Here is a 25,537-nt window from a genome sequence, read left to right as displayed (position 1 = left end):
TTTAAAGCTAATAACCAAATAACATCAAACGTTTTTAATTTTCAAAAAGCTGATCTTTGAGTGAACACGTTTAGCTGTTGGTAATTTATTAATTGAATTACATTTGCCATTTTCTATATAGATTTGTATTTTAAAGCTTTGCCATTTTTATTTATTTACAGTAAGGTATAATAATATAATATGTACATTTTACACGTTATAACATGATATAATATTAGTTTCACAAATTAAATAATGTCTTGTCAAATGACAATTAACTATACTGTCTCAAATATGAATTAGGTGGTGTTTTTATACGATATAATATAATTAAAAACGATAAAACAATTTTTTTTTTTAATAAATTTAATTCGTATAATCGCTTATAATTTTGTATTATAATATGCCATATTTATGTCACACGTTAGGTTAGGTTAGGAATAAGAATCTAGTGATGAATAGTATGCCATGAATAAAATATTTTCGATTTGGAAACTTAGCTCCGAGTAAATCTGTGAAAATCTGTTTGTTGGAGACTAATTGATATTATTATTGGGCTTACGAGTCAACTAATTATTTAAAGCGTAATTGATGACAAAAAAAACGTATTAAAAAATAATATTAACGACGATATAATAATTCGGTTAGGATTGAAAAAAACTAACAAATAAACAAATAAACAAATAAAACAAACCCACTGCGATGTACAACAAGGTCACCACCGCACGTAATGTTTGGCCGCTGCCGGCCGTCAGATGGCGGTTTCTGCTTTCGTCGCCGGTCCCATCGTTGGCTGACGTCCCTTGAAACGCGTGCGAGTTCCAAGTGCGCCGCCTTTCCGCCCGGACCCTCCGAGCACGTTTTTTCCCCTCTCGTCGTACCATTCGATCATCTTGTTTTTCCGTTTTTCGTGAACGTGTGTGTTTTCACTTTTCCTGCTTTTATTTACGCGATGCACACCACTTTAAAAATCACGCACTGCCAGTAGCAGTAATAATTACCGTTTTATCGCGCACGTCTTGCGGGTTTGCAAACTTCGCGGAAATGAGCGTCTATCGCGAAAACATAGAACGATTATGAAACTAGTCTTAAAATATAAAACTATCCGTAGTTCATACGAAAAGTAAGACAAAACTATTTTCGAAAAGAACACTCATCGATTTCACAGTTTTTTTCCGGTCCCCGATGGCGGACCGGCGAGTGACGTGGTACGTGGCCACGCTGTCTGCAATTATAATTTCCGTCGCTGCTGGAATAGGTGAGTACTATTACTGAGACGTAGAGACCACTCGACGACGGTTAATAGTGTGTTTGAATAGTGAAAAAGCACCATATAATAATGAAAAATTTCGTTTATACAATTGTGTAGAAAAACGATAGATGACAAATTCTCCTCGTCACGAAATTCGTTAAAACTTAAAAGTAATCTCGAATGAATAATAATAATAACACTATTTTTGTTTTATTTCCTTGGTCTGTAGAAAACAAGTCTAATATAACGTTCCTGACTTAATAATTTAACTATATAAACTTAGTTTTCGAGTTCGAATTGTACAATAAAATACCGTTTTAATCGTCCGATAGTAAAACGGTTTATTCTTCGATAAACCAAACCAGCTATAACAATATTATGTCATTACAAATTATTTCATAACAGATATTCGATAATTTTAGCTGCATTTGTACAACATACCAACAATTATTGCAAATAATCATCGTTGACAGATTAAGTAGTTATTACGTTACGAAGTTGGACTTATTAAATAATCATATATTTTCACGAGAAAAAGAAATAAATATAAGTTATTGTTTAGATAATGCACTGCTATTCGGTGTCTAAAAGTTCAACGCGTTATCCTATTGTGATGGCAGTAGTTGAAATATTCGCCGAGTTGAAAGTTTCATTTATTCTTATGAAATATAATTTTGTTTTGACGTAGTTTTTATCTACCAAAAAATTCTTTGAAACTAATTTCAACTTAAATTTGAGTCAATTAGCATTTTAATTAATATTTTCTTTGTTTAATTTATTTATTCATTATAGCATTGAAACTAGGTTTCTAAATCATGATATTTGTCGACGAAAATAATAATACCATAATGATAAGTCAATAACGTGTTTATAATTAACCTATTTTTTTACGTTTATTAGCTCTACTTTTATTATATCCAAACCTTACTTTATTAATTAATGTGGTAACTTTTTTTTTTACTGTTGTTCTTCTGATATGTAAGAATACGTGTCAAAACAGATAAATTTAGTTCAGCAATGATGCTTATCTGGTAAATTGTACGTAAGAAACAAATTAAAAACAATAGATTAAATTGGCATTAAACATTAAACTTTAAATCGAGAAAGAAATTGCATTCGCGTTAAGTCTTATCTTTTTTCTATGTTTTTTCTGAGACTCTAGGGACTATTTTCTCGACTGGAATTCAGGGATGTAAACGATTTGCGATGTAGAACCACTTTTTTTTTTAAAATGTGTTTTATATCAATCTTTCTTCGCACCCTTTTACTTCAAATATTCCGGTTTCACTAACCGGAAGTTATTATTGATATAATTTAACCAAAGTATTATGGAAAAATTGGTATAAGAAAATCAATATCAGGATGATTTTATTTATAAATCGTATGGTTTTTTTTCATATTCAATGTGTTAAAATATGTTATGGTTACGATTGTTACGAATATATTTTACGATGCATCATACTTATTAGTATACCGATTATTAAGAGTGAATAATTATAACAATAATTATTACTATTAATCTTTAATGGAATATTATAATGACGTAATATCTTACGCTACACGGTGACATCATTTGACAAACCACGTATAGGTTGTAGAAGTTTTAATCATAACGAGTTTAGATTTAAAGCCGTTCAAAAAGGATTTAAGAAGAAAAACCCGATTACATCGGCCGTAAGCCTAATAAATACGGCGTACAATACATAGGTAGAAAAGGTACACGTTATATATGTAACCGAGATTATCACAGAAATCGATCGTTATTTTTAGTCGAACAAATAGGTATAAGTAATACGTTTTTTTATGTATGAAGGTCGGTATACTATACGATAATGTTAATAAATCAAAATTGAATAAATAAAAATTCGTCACACAGTCTACGATATAATAAAACGATAAAAGCGCTAATAAAGGACTTGTATATTTCGAGAAAATATAATGTTCACTAATAACCGGTAGCATGCGGTATACTATTATAACGTGCTATAAGAACAAATTCAAACACGGCATCGACACGCGACGGCCGCGGTCCTACACGGGGTGATATCGGGACAACGTAAGCGCGTGACACGTCGGCTTGACGAGATGGCGTATATTATTATGAACGCACTGTGTGTCTAATGATGATAATAATAATAATATTGTATGACATTGTACAGTGGCGGGTAATAATGATTAACTCGGTGGTGCGTGTGTAACGTATAATGTATGATTAAAGACGAGACACGTGTGTTCGGAGAGTTTTTGAAATCCGTCGGTGCACAACTTACAGTGTATGTATAGGTATTTTCTTGTACCTGCGTCGTGAGCGGAGACTTATTCGGTGGAGTCCAAGTGTCTGGATGATGACGAGACGTGTGTGTCAAAACGTATTTTATATAATATGGCCCTCTGCAGCAGTGGAGTAGGCCCGTCATAGCGAAGAGTTTTGTAGTGCCGAAAACTTTCGCGTAACATTGTTTTACTTATTCGAACGAACGAATGGATTAATAAACGAATGGTAATATTATATAATAACGGCATCTCGTGTAATGAAAGCCTTTTGTTCTCGAGGGCCGGCAGTGTAGTGTATATAGTCTCCCCGCGTAGTCGGCAACAAAACTACCGAAGAATATTATTACATAATATATATATATATATTATTATTATTGTTGTGCGCGCGTTTTGTTTCGGCGTCATAACTAGTATAGGTACGTATTATTTAGTTTGAACATTCGTCGCAGATAAATAGACGAGCGCGTCGGAGGGCAAAGGCGTGGAGTAGGTGGTACGGTGGTAAATTTTACCAAGTTTTAGGACAGGTAAATGTTTTTTTTTTTTTTTTACTGACATAAATATAAAAACGTACGATAAATATGTGCCGGGAAAATGTCGTTTTCACGTGTGCGCACGGGAAACGGCAGAGTGATTTAGGAGACACTCTCGCGCACTACACCGGCTGAAAGGTTTGCAGTCGACGGAATCGCAAAACTTGTTACCTACTCTGCGCGATCATGTACGGCGACGACACAACGCATAAAATGCGCAGTATAATAATATTATAATTATTATTGTAGCGCCCATAGAGGGAGTGCGAGTCACGGGTCTGCCACAACGGTTTAACGCGCGTTCCGGTAGTAAAAATCTCGCCCTATGTGTTCGGCACGTTGTAATGTTATTATGATATTATTGCGGATAATTATTCTTGTCGAAGTCAAACGGGGCCGCGAGCCGTTCGCTAATTGGACGACCACCGACGATGCGTTTTATGGCTGTTATTGGTCCGGTCTAAAATGTACGCTAATAATTACAATAATAGTAATAATGTAAAAAAAATAAAAAAAACAGTATATCTATTCGGATCTTTTCGTTTAATCCGTCCGTCGGCGTATTATAGCAATAGAAATGGCGGTTGCGGCGTGGAGGTAGTTGAGTAGTTGTGGCAGTGGTGGAGGACATTGCCATTTCTTGTTTATAAGGGAATTATACCCGAATTATCGTAACGGTCGATCTTTAATTACATCGACCAAAATTATTTTTTTTTTTACTGTTATTATTTTTATCTTCAACTCTCTGACCGATATACGCTGGGTTTAGTGTAAACAGCTGTCAACCGCATAATTAATATAATTGAATGGAACGGGTTTTAAAAAGTACGCTTTATTTTTGTTTGATGTTCAATTACAATGAATTAAAAAAAACTATTTTCACAATATATATACTTAACATATAATGTACCTACATGGAACGCCGACGTGTGTACATTTTAATGCAACGCTTTTTCATTTTAGCATCACCGGAACCTTAATTTAATGCAATCGCCGTTTAGACGTATTAAGTTAACTTTCCTGTACATAGAAATCAATAAAAAAGGAACTGTTTATTTTAAATTAAAATATCCATCAAAAAATGAAAAAAAAAAAATACCTACGCATCATTTCTGCGAACGTTACGTACATTGTAGCGAGTCAGTAAACAATCAAATCTAACTAAAATATTTATACACGAATAATAAGTACACATATGACCGGTATCCACGAACTGGCTTTTGAACTTAATCAGTTATCACGTGCCACGAGAAAAATATAAATGATAAAGCGCACCAACGCGTATAATTGAGTCCCCGGGGCGCTTTAAATTTTTGTTGTCTACATATAAAATACATCTTACACCGGTAGTCGTCAATTCGCCATTAGGACGTGCGCAGTGCTATCGTTTCATTCCGCAATAATAATATATAATAGCCAATACACAATAACGTTACGGTAAAATGCGATATTCAAATGTAAATCATGACGACGAACACTGAATAATAAAAATGGACAAATGTATACCACAAAAACCGTCAAACACGATGTTATTATATAATATAAACGGATCATATTATCCGCGTGGTCGTGTTAAATGTTTATGATAATATTGTTACGACCGCGCGTGTATATCGTGGTGTCCGGGCGAGACTGTGGCTCATATTATTTCGTTTTAACACGTGACGATAAAATCGATCCGACGCAATACTGATAACAATTACACGGGGTTCACAGAGGTCCGTCGGGGCTTTAAACAATAATGATTTGTCTCCGAATAAGCGTGTGAAGAACAAGCGATCGTAAACATAATTATAAAGCGACTGTACGCCCGAACGTCGGAACACAATAAAAACTAAAAAACCCATTATTGCATAGCCGAATACGGTCGCAACGCATTCTTTATTAATCGGTGAAAACCAGACTAAACACTCCGCTGTATTATCCCACTCGGTACTTTAATAATATTATGCTGAAAGTTGTACGCGCGAATATTAATATAACATTATGCGTACCTATATATATATATATATATATATACTTAAGTATTTGTCCGCACTATATTATAATACGCTGCCGAAAGATAAATTTGAAGGGACTATGGTATAATGTACGAGCGAAATATTGTGCTAATGCGTCTCTGCGGTTTAAATACCACACCGAAATCAAAGACATAATATAATAATATATTGTATCTACAGTATGGTACAATGTTGTGTTATAAAAATAATGACCCGATTAAACCGTATAAGTCATATTGGTAATTAATTTCACACACGTGATAATATTATATTCGTTATGATTAATTACTGCGCAGTGCGCATGAACTTACTTATTAATAAAAATATATAATATCAATGATACTTCACTTTTTCTTTATGCCACTCTTTCTCTCTCTCTTTCATATACATTGTATTTGCAAACACCAGTACGTGACATGGGAGTTATTAAATTAATAATAAATACCAATACAAAGTTTTCTTTATTTGATCAATTCACTTGTTTGATTAAGTTGAACATATAATTAAAAATCGTTTTGAATAGGTTTTTCTTCAAAGTATTCTTTATAAATTACCTTGTTTTTTGTAAATAATATTACATTTTAGTTAGTAAAAAAATATATTTTGTTATAATACATTTATTATAATCGTACCTATTGCATTTGTATTTGTCCTATAAGAAGACGATATTTAAAAATATAACGACGACAATTACAAGAAAAAAATGATGATAAAACTTGCGATAAAGAAATGTTCAAAAATATGAATATACGTCAAAAGCAACACATATTTATATTCTAGACACATTATTTACTCAGTTTGTATCACAAGTCCGGAAATTGAAGAATATTAACATATATAAGGGATGAATATATATTCTGACAACTTTTGTCGTCTCCGCCGTCGACTCCACCTATGACAGTTTCTAAAATGTATCACGTGGACACTAAAAATGCATTCAATCATTTCTACGTGAAATCGGATTCAAAATAAAATACCTAGTTTAATGTTTATAATATGCAACCGTAATCCTAGTATAAACTTTATTTATTTTTTATTGTTATTGCAGTATTACTATACTCATTTTTATCCTTTACTATTCCCATAGCATTGTTTACCATTAATTAAAACTACGTTTTGTATATTAAGCTGTACCTTTTCATGCGTTTGTTTTTCCAACAAATAATGAACGTATTTATAATGCTAATTCAATATTTGTTCTTAGGTAGCTACAATATTTTAAAATTGCTACAAATAGTGATAAAATACCACATATCGTTTAAAGATGAGTTATCCAATTATAGGTTTCAATTGCAATAATGTGTAGTAGCAACTGTAAGTAATGTTACTAATCTATAGAATGTTTCGTTATCTATTAATATGTATTAACTGTAAATGGTTTTGAATATTAAATATTAAGTATTATTAGTACCTCACGTGCTTAATACTAAATTGTTAATTACATGCAACGTATGGCGTATATTATATAATCCTATTGCAATTAAAATATTATGAACAAGAATAACAGTTTTAATTATTGTGTAAAGAATTTCATAAAAATAAAAAATAAACTTTTTTCATAATATAGTCATTACCATTTACACTTGATGATTATTGGTTTATATTTTACAAACGTTTTTTCGTTCAGATAATCAGGAAGTTTGAAGTTTTTAACTAACTATACAAAAAAGTTTTTACTGAACAATTTTAAATGTTTGAATATAATACGAATTATTATTGCGAATCAGTGTCATAAAAAAGAAAAGAAAAAAAAAGAAAAATAATAATAATTAATGAATTTTACTGATAAGAAGTTAAACATTAATAGTTAAACATTCGAGTGATTCATTTTATTGAGTCATTTCAGTCATAATATAGATAATTTTATTTTTTTATAATGTAGTCATTAATACCGAATATCGTTTGCATTTGACGGTTATTGGTTTACATTTTTCATATATTTTCTTGTTTAGATTATCAAAATAATTGAAGTTTTTATCATATTAAATAATAAAAATTAAATGTTTGAATATAAGTTGACTTATTATTATGGGTCAATTTTATAAAATAACAATTATGATAATAGTAATTTACATGTTACCGATAAAATTTAAAAATATAAGCGAATCGTTTTATTTTGTAAGTAATTTCAGTTGTCTGCACAATTTTAAAAAAAATATGTCATATTTAATCGATATTATTAGTTTTTTTTTCTTACTATAAAACAGTTCCTATAATATAATGGCATTGGTTGCCGTAAGTCGTCCATTGAATAAAATGTAGTTTGAATTCATAGTGTCCAATTAGTTTTTTAAAATTATTTTCCCCATACAGCGATTATAACCATAGCGAAATACACAGTCATCGTGGCTTTTATGCTAATAATGGTGGGATGTTTTATGAAAATATTCAACGATTCGTTTTTTTACAATTTTCCTGATTCGCGGTTTTCGTTTATTATTTATTTATTAGTTGTGTTTAAAATATTCTAATACTTAACACCAAGCGGAATTTGTATTCACAGTGCGTATACATCGTATCACGATTGTGTGTACAAGATGAAAATAAAAACAAAAAAAAAATATCGAATTTTTTTCGAGTCATTGTAATATGGTTACAATATTGTCGTCCGACTACACAGTAATACCCTTCAGCGTGCGTCCGATATATGTGGTTATAAACGGCTACGACCTCGGTTACGCGTACATGCACACACGCAATATATAATATAATATACGATACGCGGTGCTCCCGGGTTTCGTGTATACCTAATTAAATGTAAATACGGCGGCGACAAGCAGAAAGTTAGATCACAAACACAAACATCTTAGCCGGATATACACTGGGCGAGAGAAACCCAGTCAATAGAACTCAATTGACTGCCGACAAAATAATGCTGGCACCGTATTAGAATGAATTGTGTATAAAAACTCGCATGTGTATTGTGCGAAATATATTATTGTATTATTATTATGTCATGTCCGGCATGTGTGGTTTTTATTGCCCTAAAAAAAAAAAAAAAACCGGAAACAGTATTGCAGGTGCCCGAAACGACGATGGAAAATACAAGAAAAGATTGTCTTGTGTAAACTTATCTGCAGATAAATGCTACATAATAATAAAATATTATATCACTGTATTATAGATATAATGTAAAGTATAGTATATTATGTTTATTCACATTTTAATGTCCACATTAAATATACGCAGTAGACATTATATTTTATTTTTTATATATATACGCTTGTTAAATGCTTTATGATTTAATTTCAACTGTATTATTTATTGCTTTTCGGTTTTTAAATATTCGTTGGTGTTTGACAATTGATTTAAATATTTAGACTGTTTTAATTTATTAAGTGATTCATCATTTTATTAGATATTTAGATCACACGAGTATATTATTTATACGTTTTTTGTTTATCATAGTTATCTAATAGAAGTATAGTACTATAGTAGCGCGTTTAGTTGAATATAAAAAAACATTTTTTTTTTGAATTTAATTTCTACACCTCATTAATAATTTATGTAAGTAGCAAATTATATTTAATGTATAGTGCATTAAATAAAAATACCATATCAAAAAATAGTATATTTTTTTTTTTTTTGAAGGAATTTTAAAGGAGTTTATTAATATTAATTTTGACAAAATATTAATGAATAATTATCGATGATTCATTTGTTTTATTTGAATCGAAATCGGTTATGTTTGACCGATTGGTTTGATTCTATGTTATAGAAAAACAATCACATACATCAAAGACAAAAAAAAAAAAAACAAATAATTTAAATAAGTGTTATACTACGATTGTTGGTGGTTGAGGAGCGTTGCCGAGATTGACTGGCATTTCATTAAAATTTTTATAATTATTTAAGTCATCCATGGTACGGTAAAGATTTTGAGGATATGAGTTTTGATAACTGACTGTAGGCTCAAATTCATTTGTTGCATATAGATATCGTAAAAATTTTACGAACATTTTGCTTTTAGACTTGATTAGTTCATTTCTTGCCCGCTCTACAGCAGAATAGTCAACTTTTCCTGCGAAATATTCTTTTTGCATGTCGTTTAATTTCTGTGAATCGTTCATCACATTATATTCAGCCTCTTGTAATTCAAACAAAGCGGCTTTGACTTGATTAAAATCTTGGTCTATTAATGGTTCCATTGATTGTGCATTAATGTTTTGTACATTGTAGCTTATGATGGTCACCACCTAAAATTATAAATGTATTTTTTTTCAAATATTTGATATTATTATAATACAATTGAACATCTACTTAATAAATATTACTAAGTGAATCATTACTAATATTTAAAGTAAATGTCTGATAATAATATTGTTTTAAGTTGAAAAATAAACCACATCAGAAAGTTTAGTCAAAATATTGTGTTTATGTCAATCAATTTTAAAATTAGACATTTAAATAAATAGTAAGGATTTTAGTTGTTTTATTATAATTTAAAAATCGTACTTATAGGTACTTGAAAATTTTAACAAATATTATGTTTTATTCAAACAATGAAATTTTCAAATACATTGTTTTTGACAAAAAAATAGTTCAACAGAACACATAACTAATAATAAAATGATTTTCTTAAATATATATGTAAAATATAGGCAGATAGATCATATCTGCTCAGAATCCTCTGATTTATCATCACATTCAAATTTAACACATATTATATTAAAAATAATTACTTCTAGCTGAGGTCATTTAAATAGTTCAGCAAAGCAATTATCTACTTTCCCCTTTTTTATTTTGCTACAATACTTATTATATTGTTCTGTAAGTTTTAATAAATTTATTCTTATATATATTTATATTAAACATGGTTTATTGTTTTAGTTTATATACTAAAAAAAAATACATACCACTAAACTAGCAAACATTGAAATTTTCTTGAAAGCCATTGTTGGTCGAGTTCCCGCAAGTGAATTAGATATTTATATCGATTTTAAATGATTAACATATTCGAATTCTCCCAATATATATATACGATTTGTTTTACATTTGATCTCTTAAATTTGTTGACACAAGTGAAATTCGTATATTTTACGAATACAAAATATTTGTATATATGTATGTATAGTAAATATTTTGACAGGTATTCATTTTATTGTGAATACAGGGTACATCATACAATAATTCAAAACATTAAAATATTTTTCATGGATTTAACTATATTATTTTAATTCTTAAGAGTGATTAGTGGTGGTTTAGAATTATCATTTTATTTTAATAAACAAGTTGAATATTCTAATTTATAACACAGATATTATAGTGCATAGAAAGATTTATATATATTTATTTATGTACATTGAATGTTGTAAAATGTTTAATTTTAGTTTTTTTATGAAAAAGTAAAAATAAGTTAAATAATTTTCCTTGACCTGTATAATCGAACATCCTATATAGTATTAAATAATGGATAATTTAATGATGGATGATTGAATGTTTTTCTGAGCTTAACAATTTCTGTTTAACTAGTAAAATATTAAAATTTGACAAACAGAAACGTCATTGCATATTTTTTAAATACATATAGCAATACAGTTAATATTGGCAATATGGAATTATAGCTATGACGTGAAGTTCGTGACAATCAAAATCACATACATATTTATGAAAATTTAATCAGTTATTTATTTTTAGTATATCAGAAATTTGAATAAAGTTTTACTGAATTTAAAACAAAAAAGATACTTAATTTTCCAATAAGTCTTTAAATAGTTTTCGATTATTTTTTAAAAACAAATTAAAAGTTCTTTAAATTCTCTTTTTAGCTTAAATAAATGTTTTTAAATTAATAATAATACATTATGTTTAACATACATTTGAGAAAGCTATTAGATTCACGATTATGGCTTTTTTTTGTTTAAGTAGTAAAGCGATTAAAAATACCGAAATCCAGCTTAAAACTGTTTCATGTTCAAGTTTTAATTATTATTAATTTCACTTTTTTTTTAAATTTAAAACTTCACTTATAAAATGAGAACATTATATTAAATATATATAAATTATACTAACCGATTGGTCAAAATAATAGTAGGTACGCTATGAATACATTTTTTCGTTTGTGAAATATTCAGTATAGTTTTTAAATCTATTTTAACAACTATTGGCTTAATGGAGTTGATCCTAGGTGATAATATTATTACTTATTGGTAATATTATTAGGTGTTAATCCATATTGTTATATGTATTAGAAAAGATTACGTTAATTTGTAATATTCATTAACTGGTTATGAATTTCCCATTTCAATATTAATATTATTTGAATATATCAGTCTGTGACTCACAAGTTACATTCCTAGATGGTTAAATTTGTATATATACTATGCAAGTATAGACAATTTTGTGCAAATAAAATATTATTGCAGATTGTAAAAAGTTGATTGAGAAATACTTATAAAATAAAAATTAATAATAAGAAATTTATTTTTCTACTAGTTTGAATTATGAATAGGTTGAGACCTCATAAGTGATTTATTTTTAATTTGTATTTAATATGTAGCTGAAGTGCTGTTACTGGATGGTTTCTTCAACAAATCAATTATTTAATTAATCTTTTATTATTCGTTCAGCACTCTTGGTTATTGTGCAACCAGGTTAGGTTGTATGTGTATGTTCAATGTTGTATGATTAAAAAAAAAAAAAATACACACGAATTTTTTGTATTAAAACGATAAAATTAATTGTTTTTTAATTTAAAAAAAACTATGTAGCATCTGTTATGAATAAAAAATATAAAAATACTAAATAATTTATAGATTGAATCATGTATTGTTAAATATATGTAGTTATAATAACAAATCAATTTAATACGTTAAAAATGAAAAATATTAACTGTAAATAGACATTAATATTCTGAAAAGTTTAAAAATATGAAGATATGTTTTATTTGTGGTTTTTTATAACATATCTAAAAAAAATATTTAAAAAAACATTTATTGTGGATATTGAAAAATGCCTTTTTTACTCGATGAAAATTTATGTCATAATAGAACTAACAATTAAAATATTTATTTAAAATATGTTAGGTTCATCATCAAGAAAAACTATGCTATTTATTTAATACGTATCATCTACTTAAAATAAAATAAAACTCTTTATAATTATAATTCAGACAATTTTAATTTAATTTGGAACTCAACCCATAGTTATGCATTGGACAAAATAATTTATTTTTATTTTTATATTCATATAGTATGACCAATTGTTATAGAATAGAGATTATATTATATATCACATATATTTATTCAAGATTAAGATTAAAATATTATTCAAACATTTCGGCCTATATTAAAAATATAAAAATCGCATTAGGAAATGGATACCTAATAGTAATATTTTTTTTGGTCATCATCTTAAGCATTATGTTCAATTCATAAACTATAAATAAACTGTAATAAATGTGTATGATTGTATCACAATGTAACTAAGCCTAATTTTAATTTTCTATGGATAGTATTAATACTATGAAATAATACTCTTCTTAATATTGTTCCTAAAAGCACATAAATTAATTTACACCGTAATCGGACCAACCTAACCTAAATGGAATATATTATTATTGTTTAGTTGATAATAGTCAATAGTCGAGTAAATTTTATTCCGATGATTATTCGGCATTCACTACCACTCAACTCAATGACTCGTTTAGTTTGTTGGCAAAAACTAAAAATTATGAAACGATCTTTTAGTAAAATATAAATAGGTTTATTTTTGAAGTGTAATTAAATATTTTATTCGATAATAATTTACGTGTAATATCAAATGTACGTTCAGTTTAAAATCAATTACAATCTTTATTTTAATACTGTAACATTTATGACACTTCGCATTTTTCATCATTAAACGATCGATATTGTGTACCATTATATAATTATCTAAGTTTTTTATAACTCATCTTAATAATTTCCTCCATGTCAGTTATGTAGCTGTTTACAATATACATATATCATTGTAGTAACTGGACCATTATAAACGTTCATCATTTTTCAGTTAAGCCTAAATTTTAACTTGATTTTTTTTACTCTGTCTTCATTGCTTTGTCGTAATGGTTAATACCTACTAATAAACGATCAAAAAATGTTATCTTGCTATCTGGGAATAGTCACCCATTTAGTGTTTAACCAAATTTTAATTAAAATAGTTGTTATTAAATATTATAGATTATATAATATTAATATACAATAGTTAATTTTAGTATGATAACTTATTTATTTATTTCAATATAATAATGCATCTCAATGAGTATATCCATGAAGACTTATCCAAAATATGTTTTTCTTAATATGAATATGATATTTACATGGATCTCGAAAGACAAACTAAAATCATGATAATATTTTCATAAAGTTCATTGTTTATTGCATCAACTATTTATCTCAACTTATCTAAAAGTTTAGACATTTTTTATTTCGAATTTTTAAAGACAGAGAATTATATATATATTTTTTTTCCTACGTATAAGCATGACGATTGAGTGATGGGTTTTATTATTCCAGAAATAATAATATTGTTAGTTCTATACTTTCTGTTAATTATGTGATTAAAATAATATGCTTTCGTTAAATTATTTTTGACTACGAAAATAAAAAATGTTTTATAATTTATAAGAACGTTCTTTGATTGATAATACATTAAATTCAATACATAAATAATAGTTATTAAATAGGTAAGTAGTTTTTATTCAAAATAATTCTAATTATGTTTGTTTGTATTATATTTAAATGGTCAAAGAATGTTATACTAAGACTATCCCAATAAATTAAATAATATTTAAGGTTAGTGTTGTTTAAATAAAGCAATAAAATACATTTTTTAGTATCAGGTATTTTTATTTTTTATACATCGAGAACGTAAAGATAAATCATATGTTTTTATACGTTTTAAGGCTATATTATTAATTCTTATATTTTTTAGTTTAGTTAATAATATTTCATGGTTAACTGTATCAAAGGTTTTTCTTAAGGTTTAAGTACAGTTCAATGTTGCGCATTTTTATTATTATCTAATGCTTTATATACTCAGTATTATAATATCCTGTGTCTACTATCGTTGAATGTAGGTAAATAGTATATAATATATTATATAATAATATACATTCCAGTTTTGAATTATATAGAACATAATAAAAATAAAATACCTTTAGGTTTAATAAACAGGAAATATTTTAATTCGGAAATATCATTCATGATTTTAAAAAGTCTAATAAATATTCTTCAGTTAATGCTTATAACTTTTGATTAATGGCAGTCAGTAGTGTATTCTTATTAAAATATTTACAGGGTTATAACCTTGCAATACAATTAAATTATTTATTTTTTGAAACCAACTGATCCAGATTAGAACTACTTTGCCAACTTTAAAGTATTATTCACTAATTAATTTTAAATATTTAAATATTCAGACTACTGTTAACACTTATATGATCAATAATTTATAATGTAAATTAGGATGGTAAAAAAAAGAAATGAAGTTGTTTTTTTTTCAAATAAATATATACTATTTGTTGTGATGTTTCTTTTTCATAGAACAGCAAAGTTTGTTTTTCAATGTATCTATTATATATTTTATAAACATATGAAAACACATAACAATAATAGTACATATTTGTATTTTACATATTTTACTGAAATTTATTTATTTTAAATAAATAGACAAATTTCAATTAAAAAAAATTTTAAAGAATAAAATTAAAAAAAGGAGGACAGAAAACAAGAAATTCTCTCAGAGATTTTTTTCTATCCCCTAATGATAATAGTAAATGAGAACCGGAAAAAATAAATAATAATTGTTATTTTTCAATTAAACGATGCTTTTGATGTAGAGTACAATAAATCGTAGTGACTGGCTCTAATAAAACGTCAGAATAGTTAGTTTTCCACTAAAATTTGTGTAAAAATATCAACATTTGAAACTTATAAATAAATAATAGTGTCATTTTTAATTATATTTTATTTATTCCTTAATTAAATAATTTAGTATCACTTCAATAATATTAATCACACGATAGAGCCACGTTTAAGTATTGACTAATTTGTATGACAATAATAAATTGGCTAACGGTCACATATTAATATGACTAATATATTTTCATAATATGTTTTATACATATTCAGTAGTGATAAGGTATTTAACATTTGTGTGATAATATGCCATACATGTCGATAATAGTATAGAATTTTAAATAAGAAATTATAACTTAATCGTTCAGGATTAAAAAAAATACACATGTTTATGTTTGACAAAATGTGGTAAACGAATTTATTAATAAACTACTAAAATTATGTAATATTTAAAAATTACATTAATAATTCAGGGTCGATGTTAATGTTGTCATCTAATGATACAGGCACTTGGCTTTTATATCCTAATAACAATTTGTAGTTCAATAATGCTTGACGGTATTCATTCATCTTGTCATCAAAGTGTTTTAGAGCTTTTTCGAATCTTACTTTGTTTTCTTTTAGTTCTAGGTTAAGGCCTGGCTGGTCTTTGTATAACGAATAATAGTCGTATGCACCTTGAGCATTAAAACATATGTTGGCCAAAGCTTGGTTTAGAGTGTATATACTTTTCTTGTAATCATTGTAGGCAGGTACATCCACTGGATAGTAGGGCATATATGGCATTGATATTGATAATGTTGATGGCTGGTAGACATCAGCGCAGGCATAGGCCGCAATCTAAGAAAAATAATAAAACCCAATATTTTAATGTGAAGCTAACATATAATAATAATGTAATATGTATATTATATTGCTTTAATTGAACTTTTAAATTACATATTTAATATTTTATTTTTTAAATAGATATTTACATTAAAATACTTATTATTATTTTAAGATAATGTTTAGAAAAATTCAAGTTTGGGATGCGTATTTTGTTATGAATATTCAAATGAAAATTTAAAATATTCCAATTTTAAAATTTATATTATGCAAAAAAATATCTTTCTACACTGAATGATTGTCTTAATCAATAAAATACAATGAATAGTATGAACAATAAATAACATAATCTAATATTATTCGGTTAGGTTGGAATTATAAGTTATTTCGTAAACTATAGTTATTATTAAAATATACGTACCAGAACGATAGAAAAAACTGAAATTTTAACCGTCATTTTGTTTGTTTGTAACAGTACTATTTACTGCTGATAGTATATAAAACCAAAATTGATGTTTTGTACAGAGTCTATGGGTTTTATACGATTTTTCATACAGCATAATTTCGATCATGTTATTTCAGGTGTTTTCCGACGTGATTGTTTCCTGTCAGTTGCATTTCAGTATAACAAAACAAATATGGATTATATTACTCATTTTATACTACTACTATAGTACAGGTCGTTCTTGAAGAACTGCCATAGAACCGAGAGCAAAAACGTTATTAAAACTATGACAGTAAAAGTCTTAATCTGCGAATGAAAACAGTTAAGATGAATTGATGTTATAATGTGATTTTTTTTATTTATTTATCAAAAATATGTCATAAACTTGCAATACGTTAAATGTGGGTTAAATAGTGGTAACCCTGTATATATATTTATATAATATATATTATTATTATATAATGGTGCTAAAGCGATTTGACTTTCTGTGGAAAGTAAATATATGTTGTCATTGGTATCAACATGTTTACTCTTTTAAATAAATATGCGTAATATTATATATGAGTTATTATACAGTTTTTTTGCAGAATTGATGATGGTTATTGATTTGACAGCACGACTAGTTAACGTCAATAATTTATATCAACAACTAGTAAACAAATAAACCAAAATATAATAAATAATAATAATTATATATATAAAAATAATTATTTAGTTAAATTACTTTTTATAATTTCAACTTTAACTTTAAATAATTATTATATTTTTTTTCAAATGCGAGTTTATTGAAAACTGTAATGATATATATTAATGCGCCTAAAAGATGTCATTACAACACAAATATTACAATATTCATCGACATAGCATCGAAAATTACAATCATTAAAATTAAAAATCATTTTTTCAACATTCTTGGTGAATTACAATTATGTGAGATTTTATATATGTCTAAGTTTTGGAGTAGTGAAATTATTAGTATTAATTCACGTTCACGTAGAAATTCAAAAATGAGAACGTATAACTTTAGATCGTTTTTTTGATTAAATATCTAAGTACGAATAACTTTATAACATTTATTAAATATACCATTCAAAAACTTACAATTTTTTAACTTTTTTTTGGTGAATTTTTTAAAACATTAACATTTTTATCGTTTTTTTTTTTTTTTTGGTAAAATATTCGATGAACCATTTAAATTATAACGTTATACCTATAACTGTATTTTTTTACCATAACTTAATTTAACGTTTATCGAAAACAAAGTTCAAAACCGAATTATAGTACCGAACCAAAAATTAACGTTTAAGGTTAACCCTGATTATTAAAACTTCTAACTAAAACTGTGGTTCAGGGCAGAAAAAAATATCCATTTGATATTTTAGAAGTTCATTACTAGAACTTTTCTAAATAATTAAAAAGAAAAAGATTTTATTCACCACACAAATTTTTAAATTGAGTAGAATCGATTTTATTTTATTTTTTGTGTACTCGTCAGAACAGAAAATAATTACCTGAAAGAAAATTGAAAAAATATTATATTTATATGAGACTTAGATATAGATAAGTTTTCAAAGAATTTTTACTTTTTTTCAGATATTTTTTTATAGATACATTTTGAAATTTTCTATTTATTTATTTATTTAATTTTGAAATGTATTTTAAGTAAACAACTGATTAAGTCAAACATCTTAAACCTGACAGGTACCCAGTAAGTACTTTAAATTAACTTTGCGGTGTGCTAGAATAAATCATATTATTTTTATTTCTTTTACAATTTTTAACATAGATATCTAATATTTTTTTAATATTTTACTTTCAAAAGTTACTAGTATTAGACTTTTTGCGTCCATTGAAGATGATGCATAAGTAGGTTAAGTATATTTTCTATCTATATCTCTTCAAAGCAATTTCGATGCTTATTTATAATGTGATTTCTTCGACTGATTCTTATTCTAAGTATTCTAATTAATTTCACATGGATGTTGTTTTTGTAATTTGGGTATCTAGGTTTTTCGAAAACTTAAAATTTTTCAAAAGATAACTTCAACCGATACTTAAGTTTAGGATATCATCGGATTTCTACTTATCACTTATCATCATATAATATCTTATTTTAACTTAAGTGTTTGAAGGCCTATCATTTGAATTAATATGATAAATTTTCTTATATATCTTTCTAATTATATCTTAGATTCATCAAGTACCACAATATCATCCATATTACATCAACAAAATTATACCTGCAAATACTCTATTTAACGTTTTTTCTGTTTATTTATTTTAAATTGTTCTAGAGCTAAAACAAGCATACAAATGTAGTAAGTTAGATTGTCTTATATCAATCCAGATCTGACTTCAAATTTCTTTGATGTTCCTTCAAAGAAATAAGCCTTGCATAACGTATTTGCATTATAAAACTTTACTAGATCGACTAATTTATTCAGAGTTTCAAAATCATAAGTTTTGAATTCAACAGGTTTCTATTAATTCTTTCTTTAGTTGACTAGTGGTAATTTCACTAATCCAAAATAATATATTTGATAACGTATGATATCATCGATTTTAGTATATTATTATTTTATTTTTAAAACTATGGCTTAAAACTAACTAAACATAAATAAAAAAAAAAATACATAATACATATCATACGATTAAGTTAATGTATAATATTAAACATCAATTTATCTTATTTTGTTATCAAGAAAATTACTAGTTACCAGATAAACTGATAATAGTTATCAACTGATATTTTTTAAAAAATTTAATAAAAAAAACAAATTTTATAATTATAATTAATTTTTAATAAACTATAATTATCAAAATTTGATTTAAAATTATATAATTTAATACAAATTAGCATTTAAAAAAATGTCTTAGTATGTACACTTATATATAATGCGTATATTATGTATTTTTTAATAGAATGATACATTACTATTATAATATGTGTGCATTTGTTGTGTAAAATATTAATATTATGTTTTAACAAAATTACTTATTGCTCAATTCAGTTATACAAAGACGAAGGCATTACATTTCTTTTAAAACACTAAAATGTGAAAAATAGTTAGTAATTTATTATCGTTAATGTTTAGTACTAACATTATGTGTGTAACTTGATTAATTAAAATATTATGCTTTTGCATTTTATTTGAATATATATCAACGATTACTTGTAAATTTAATAAATTACTGTTCAAAACTTCGTAAGTTTTTCAATCAAAAAAATATTTTATGAGAAACATTTTGTACAATTAATATTTTGTATAATCCTCCAAGAATTAATCATGCAATACATAATAGCTTTGAACCTAAAATTATTAACTTATGTTAATTATTATATTATATTTATTATATTTCAATTGTTTACATTATTAAAATTAGATTTATACATTATTTATATCTTTTAGGTAGTTTAACTTTAAAATGAGATATTAACACAGCCCAAATAATTTATTAAACCCTACGTAATACACAGGGTGATCAATGTAGATAAATATACTTTAAATTGTATACTATCCTACCACTTTAAAGGTGAAATATTTATTCTTCATAAAATTGTTTGTAAATATAACTATGTAAGTATAAAATACCTATGATAAAAATAAAGATAAAATGTTATTAAAATAGTTATCATCGTTGTTCTAAAAATCTTGTTTCATTATTAATGGTATTCCATATTAGTATTTTATAAAGATATAATACAATGTTAGAATTAAACAAACTTATTAGCTAAATTATGTTGTATAATTATTATTTAACAACCACGCTAAAAATATATGATTCTTTGTTTAATTATCTCAATTTACAATGACTACATAATATATGAAGTATATTAATTGCTCATCTATTATTTAATTGTCGTTGATTAATGATTTTTCAATTAAAAACTATCCATTAGTATTATTTCTAATAAAAATCAAACAAAATTATAAAATAAAATGACGGTATTATATATATGAGTAGGTACGCTAAGTTATGTACATTGTAACTGATTCGATTAAAAATTTTAATCATTTAATATTGTAAACACAACACATCATAAATTTCACATTGAATGTTAATACCTAGTTAAATACATTACAATAGTAAGTTGTACTCAAAAATGTTTTAACAATTTATTTTTAATTTAACATTTTATTTATGTTGTTTATTTTGTTATTTATTTTATAAGATGATTGTATCACTGGAATACAGTAGTTGACGTTTGAAATTTCATTTTCTAACGGTTTTTATTTTTTTTTTATTGCAAACTCAACTACAATCAATCATTAGATCGGATATAGACAAATAGTGTTATTACCGGTATGTGTTAAGATGTTAAAGAACAAAGACGATATCTCTGGTATATAATGTGACTATTTGTGAGACAAATCGTCCTTGTGACATAAACCACCGATATCAGTATTTTCGCTAGGTACTTTACGCGTTTCATTGATTTTATGTTGATTGTTGTCCCGTAAGATTGAACAGTGAACAATGATTCCCAAAATGTATGAACAATAAATCGTAACTAGATATTATTATAATTAATAATTTAAACTTAATTATTAGTAATAGTGCATTTCGAATTACGTAAATACCAATTATTGTAAATAAATTACTGATTTTAAGAAGTCAGTGTTAAATTTATTATTTAAGTTACTTATTCAAGATTCTGAGTGACGACATTGAGGAGCAGTCTTACACCGATAAAAAATTAAACACAATAGAAAATGTACCTATCTGTCGCATCAGATAACTAATGAGTTTTATAAGTATACTGAAAATGTAGAAATCAATTTAGTTGGAAAAAAATGGTGAATAATCCAAGAATATTGTAAAATTAACAAAAATAATAGAAGTATACAATTAAGAAATTTTGTTTAAAAATAACACTGACATCTCGATAATAAGATATAATGACTACCTAGGTATACAAATTAAAAATACCAATAATTTATATAGATATCATATTAATCTAACTTTAATAATCGATAAGACGTATAATACCGAATATAATATATTGTGGTAGGTACCTTTATTAATAGAGTGGAAACGGAATGAGAATCATTTCAGGATGCTTTTTCGTGAATGGGATTACGTAAATTATGCGAAATTATAACGATATTTCGCTGTTTTGGTGATCAATGTATATTATATTGTATACCTAATGTATATTATTATTATGATATTGGTTTCATTGCTTAATACTCTGCCAACAATATTGTTGTTAAATCAATAGAAAACGGAATTGAATACCAAACAGAGTATGTTTAATGGGATTTCATTTCAATACCTGCGGCGTACACGTCCGAGAAACCGAAAACTGTTTCCCCGGGGTTAAACGTCATCCACCAGTACGTCATCGGCGTACGATCCACGCGGGATACGTTGGAAATAAAATCATATTATATTTCGTTTATCGACAGTATTATTACCCTCCAGAAGGGCACAAAATAAAAAAATAAAAATCCAAATATCACGACAAATTATTTGAAAAAAATACGACCTAACTATTCACAGCTCACCATCGATGAGTAGCTTAAGATCATATAAAAAAAATTATTAATCCAAGTACACATGACGGAAAATACATTTCTCCCTGTACCTACAGGGACGTTTTAGGACGCTAATCAAAGGAACCGACATCCGGACGGATCGGCCGCAAACGCATTGCACTGTTTCGTAAACAAATGGGACGTGGGCGAAATAAATGTTCGCTGTGGCGTGGTGGTGATGTGCGGGTTGTGTACGCTGGTGCACGCCGATGTGGAATACCGACGACCGGAAAGATCGCATTGCAGTGTAATGCAAAAAGGATTGCATGAAAAAGGGAAACCACATTTATACCACAATCTTGGACGTGACGTTTTTCTGGCTAGAGAAACAAAAATAAAAATGTTTTCCACAATGACTGCAACAGCATCGCGTTGAAACACTAGCCATACCTGTCTACACATCTATTATATTCCTAAAAGAAAAGATGATTTTAAATTAGGATCGTAGAACAACATTTGGATTCTCGCGTTCGTATGATTTACATGCTGTCGAAATGGTAAATAATAGGTTAATGTCTAAAAATATTATTATATTTTAAATCCGATTTGCTAATAATTTTATTACACAAAAATACGATATAAGCATAATGCGCTGTAGAAAAAATTCCAATTTCAATACTACGGACGAAGAGGTGTTCATTTATAATTAATTTTAAAGCTGGGGTTTCCGATTAATTTTAAGCTGATTTGTACTTCGATGCAGCAGTGTCACGATAAAATATAATATTCAGTCGATAATAATAATAATAATAATTATTATTATTGCGAAGCACAAATATGTCGTCTCTAAAAACAGGTATTTGTTTGTGCAAACCATGAGTGTATATTATTGTCTACAATAACCGAAAAGCGATCGACCCGATATTAAAAAAAAAAACACATTAAAACGTAATCTAGTCACAATCTCCCTGCAGGGGGTCGTGTTTGTTCGGTGCATCGTGATGTTATTGCATACTTTTACCTTTTCTACCTGAATAAATACAACTCAGTTGTGCATCAACCGTGAAAAAAAATAAACACAATATTTTCCTTTCCGGTAATTGAAATTAGGAAAAAAGTTTAATGTATTGAAATATTATTGAACAAGTACTTGCTGACTTTCGTAAAATAAATAGTGGTAAAAATATATAAACACTACATTTAAGGTTTACTTAAAATCTACTATTATTTTAATAAGTATAGAAAAAAAGGAATTTAGAAGATTAAAAAAGTATTTGCTGAACATCGTAAATATTTTATCGTAGGCATACGAGATAAGTAGTATTCACAGCATGGAAAAAACCTAAATTATTAGTGTTTATGAAACCTTTGTTATATTGTTATTACTATATTTGAGGATTTATGGATTATGAGAAAATAAAAAAATAAAATAAATAAGAATTTTCAACTTAAAATAAAATATTTCCGTATTAGGAAAAAAAAATAACTACGAATTCAAATTTCTTCGGTTTTGAAATTTTTTTTTTTTTTTGATAAAAAAGTGAAAGGGTCTGTGTCACGGCCATGTTGATTTGCGTGACGCAGACAGCGTTTCGATACGCATCGTCTATAAATGCTAATGGTCGCTTTGGGATTAGAATATTCATTGTAATTATTCAGGTGTCCCGTCAGTATCCAATTTCACACGAAACGACATGTTGTTGTCCGTCAGGTCATATGCCAGCAAAATTATTGGTTCGTCTGCGCAAGAAATCATAATGATCTGGAGGTTGCTGACGGACTAGCGTCTGACTAATGCTGAGTCAGTCGAAGATCTCTGGATCATTATAATACGCGTGGTTGATATCATCATCCCATAGAGGAAATAACAATACAACAATAATTTTATATGGGAACTATTATTTTAGAATTTCGTTACTAGCTTTGGTTTCTCTCGTTGCAAATTTCGCCGGACGTTCGAGTAATCCTCCCGTATTTAGGCCAAAAGGATGGTTCGAATTGCCATGACCGAATATGCTACTCCGGGGGGAGGGGGATCAAGAGATTTAACGTGAAACCGCTCGAGCCAAACGGGTTTCACCGTATACCACGATTTAAAAATTGTATCCCACCGGCACATTAAATCCAAGCTTTTCCGGGCGAGAATCGATTTGAAGAGGAATCAATTTTTTTATTATAAAATAGACATACAACATATTATATATATATATATTTATAATATGTATAATGAAATGATAGCAATTCGTTTTTTTTTAATTTTTAATTTTTAATTTAATTTGAACTTATAACCAGTTAACCTGTACCGTCAATTCAAATACCATTATTTCGTATTTCAATAGCAAATAAAACAGACTTGTTTGAAACGTTTAAATAATATAATAATATCGTACTCATCGTTCGAGTTATACTTGAAAAAATACTGTTGTTCACGCTCATTTGAGAGGGTTGGTGAAAATAGTTTTTAGTCATAAAATCTTCTTTATATTTACATTTGGGTAACTCACTGACTCTATTACTATTAAATAACGGACCTCTAATAATGATTTCATGTAATTTTATCAAGTTTATCAAGTTTATCGTATTTTATTGTTTTAACCTTAATAAATTTTCTTTTAAATTAAATATTTTAAATGTATCTTGCTATTCAATACTTTAATAAGTGTTTTTAAACATAGCATTATAACATTCAAATTTGTAAATAGTAATTAACAAATGTATTATAAAAAGGATTCATATCTTAAGAAAAATATATGTACATAACTAATATCCCGTATACACTAGGATAATTAAAAATGTACAAAAATATATTTTTAATGACATTAAAAATATTATCTTGTGACAATAAACTCATAGAATTAACACTCTGAAGTAGCAGTATGTCCTGAAATTATGAAAAAAGCCTAAAATAAA

General features: G+C 27.0%; 3 protein-coding genes across 3 annotated transcripts in view; 1 reads left to right on the top strand and 2 right to left on the bottom strand.

Moving 5' to 3' along the window:
• Positions 1 to 804: 804 nt before the first annotated feature.
• Positions 805 to 25,537, top strand: part of LOC113553664 — a 140,393-nt gene continuing 115,660 nt past the window's right edge. Inside the window, exon 1 of the mRNA XM_026957124.2 lies at positions 805 to 1,237. Coding sequence (XP_026812925.1) covers positions 1,165 to 1,237 — 73 coding nt within the window. The 5' untranslated portion in view covers positions 805 to 1,164. The remainder of the gene's footprint in view (positions 1,238 to 25,537) is intronic.
• LOC113553665 lies at positions 9,675 to 10,997 on the bottom strand. The gene is made up of 2 exons (XM_026957125.1): positions 10,895 to 10,997; positions 9,675 to 10,234 (listed from the first exon to the last, which is right to left on the bottom strand). Exons 1-2 carry the CDS (start codon positions 10,931 to 10,933, stop codon positions 9,815 to 9,817), a joined length of 459 nt encoding a protein of 152 aa, XP_026812926.1. The 5' UTR covers positions 10,934 to 10,997; the 3' UTR covers positions 9,675 to 9,814.
• LOC113553666 lies at positions 16,266 to 17,229 on the bottom strand. Its single transcript, XM_026957128.1, has 2 exons — positions 17,124 to 17,229; positions 16,266 to 16,717 (listed from the first exon to the last, which is right to left on the bottom strand). The coding sequence occupies exons 1-2, from the start codon at positions 17,157 to 17,159 to the stop codon at positions 16,334 to 16,336; spliced, it is 420 nt and encodes a 139-aa protein (XP_026812929.1). The 5' UTR covers positions 17,160 to 17,229; the 3' UTR covers positions 16,266 to 16,333.

This window comes from Rhopalosiphum maidis, chromosome 1 (genome assembly GCF_003676215.2).
Source record: "Rhopalosiphum maidis isolate BTI-1 chromosome 1, ASM367621v3, whole genome shotgun sequence".
Classification (NCBI taxonomy): Eukaryota; Metazoa; Arthropoda; class Insecta; order Hemiptera; family Aphididae; genus Rhopalosiphum; species Rhopalosiphum maidis.
The sequence above is the reverse complement of the archived record's forward strand: the minus strand, read 5'-3'. Positions and strand labels throughout refer to the sequence as shown.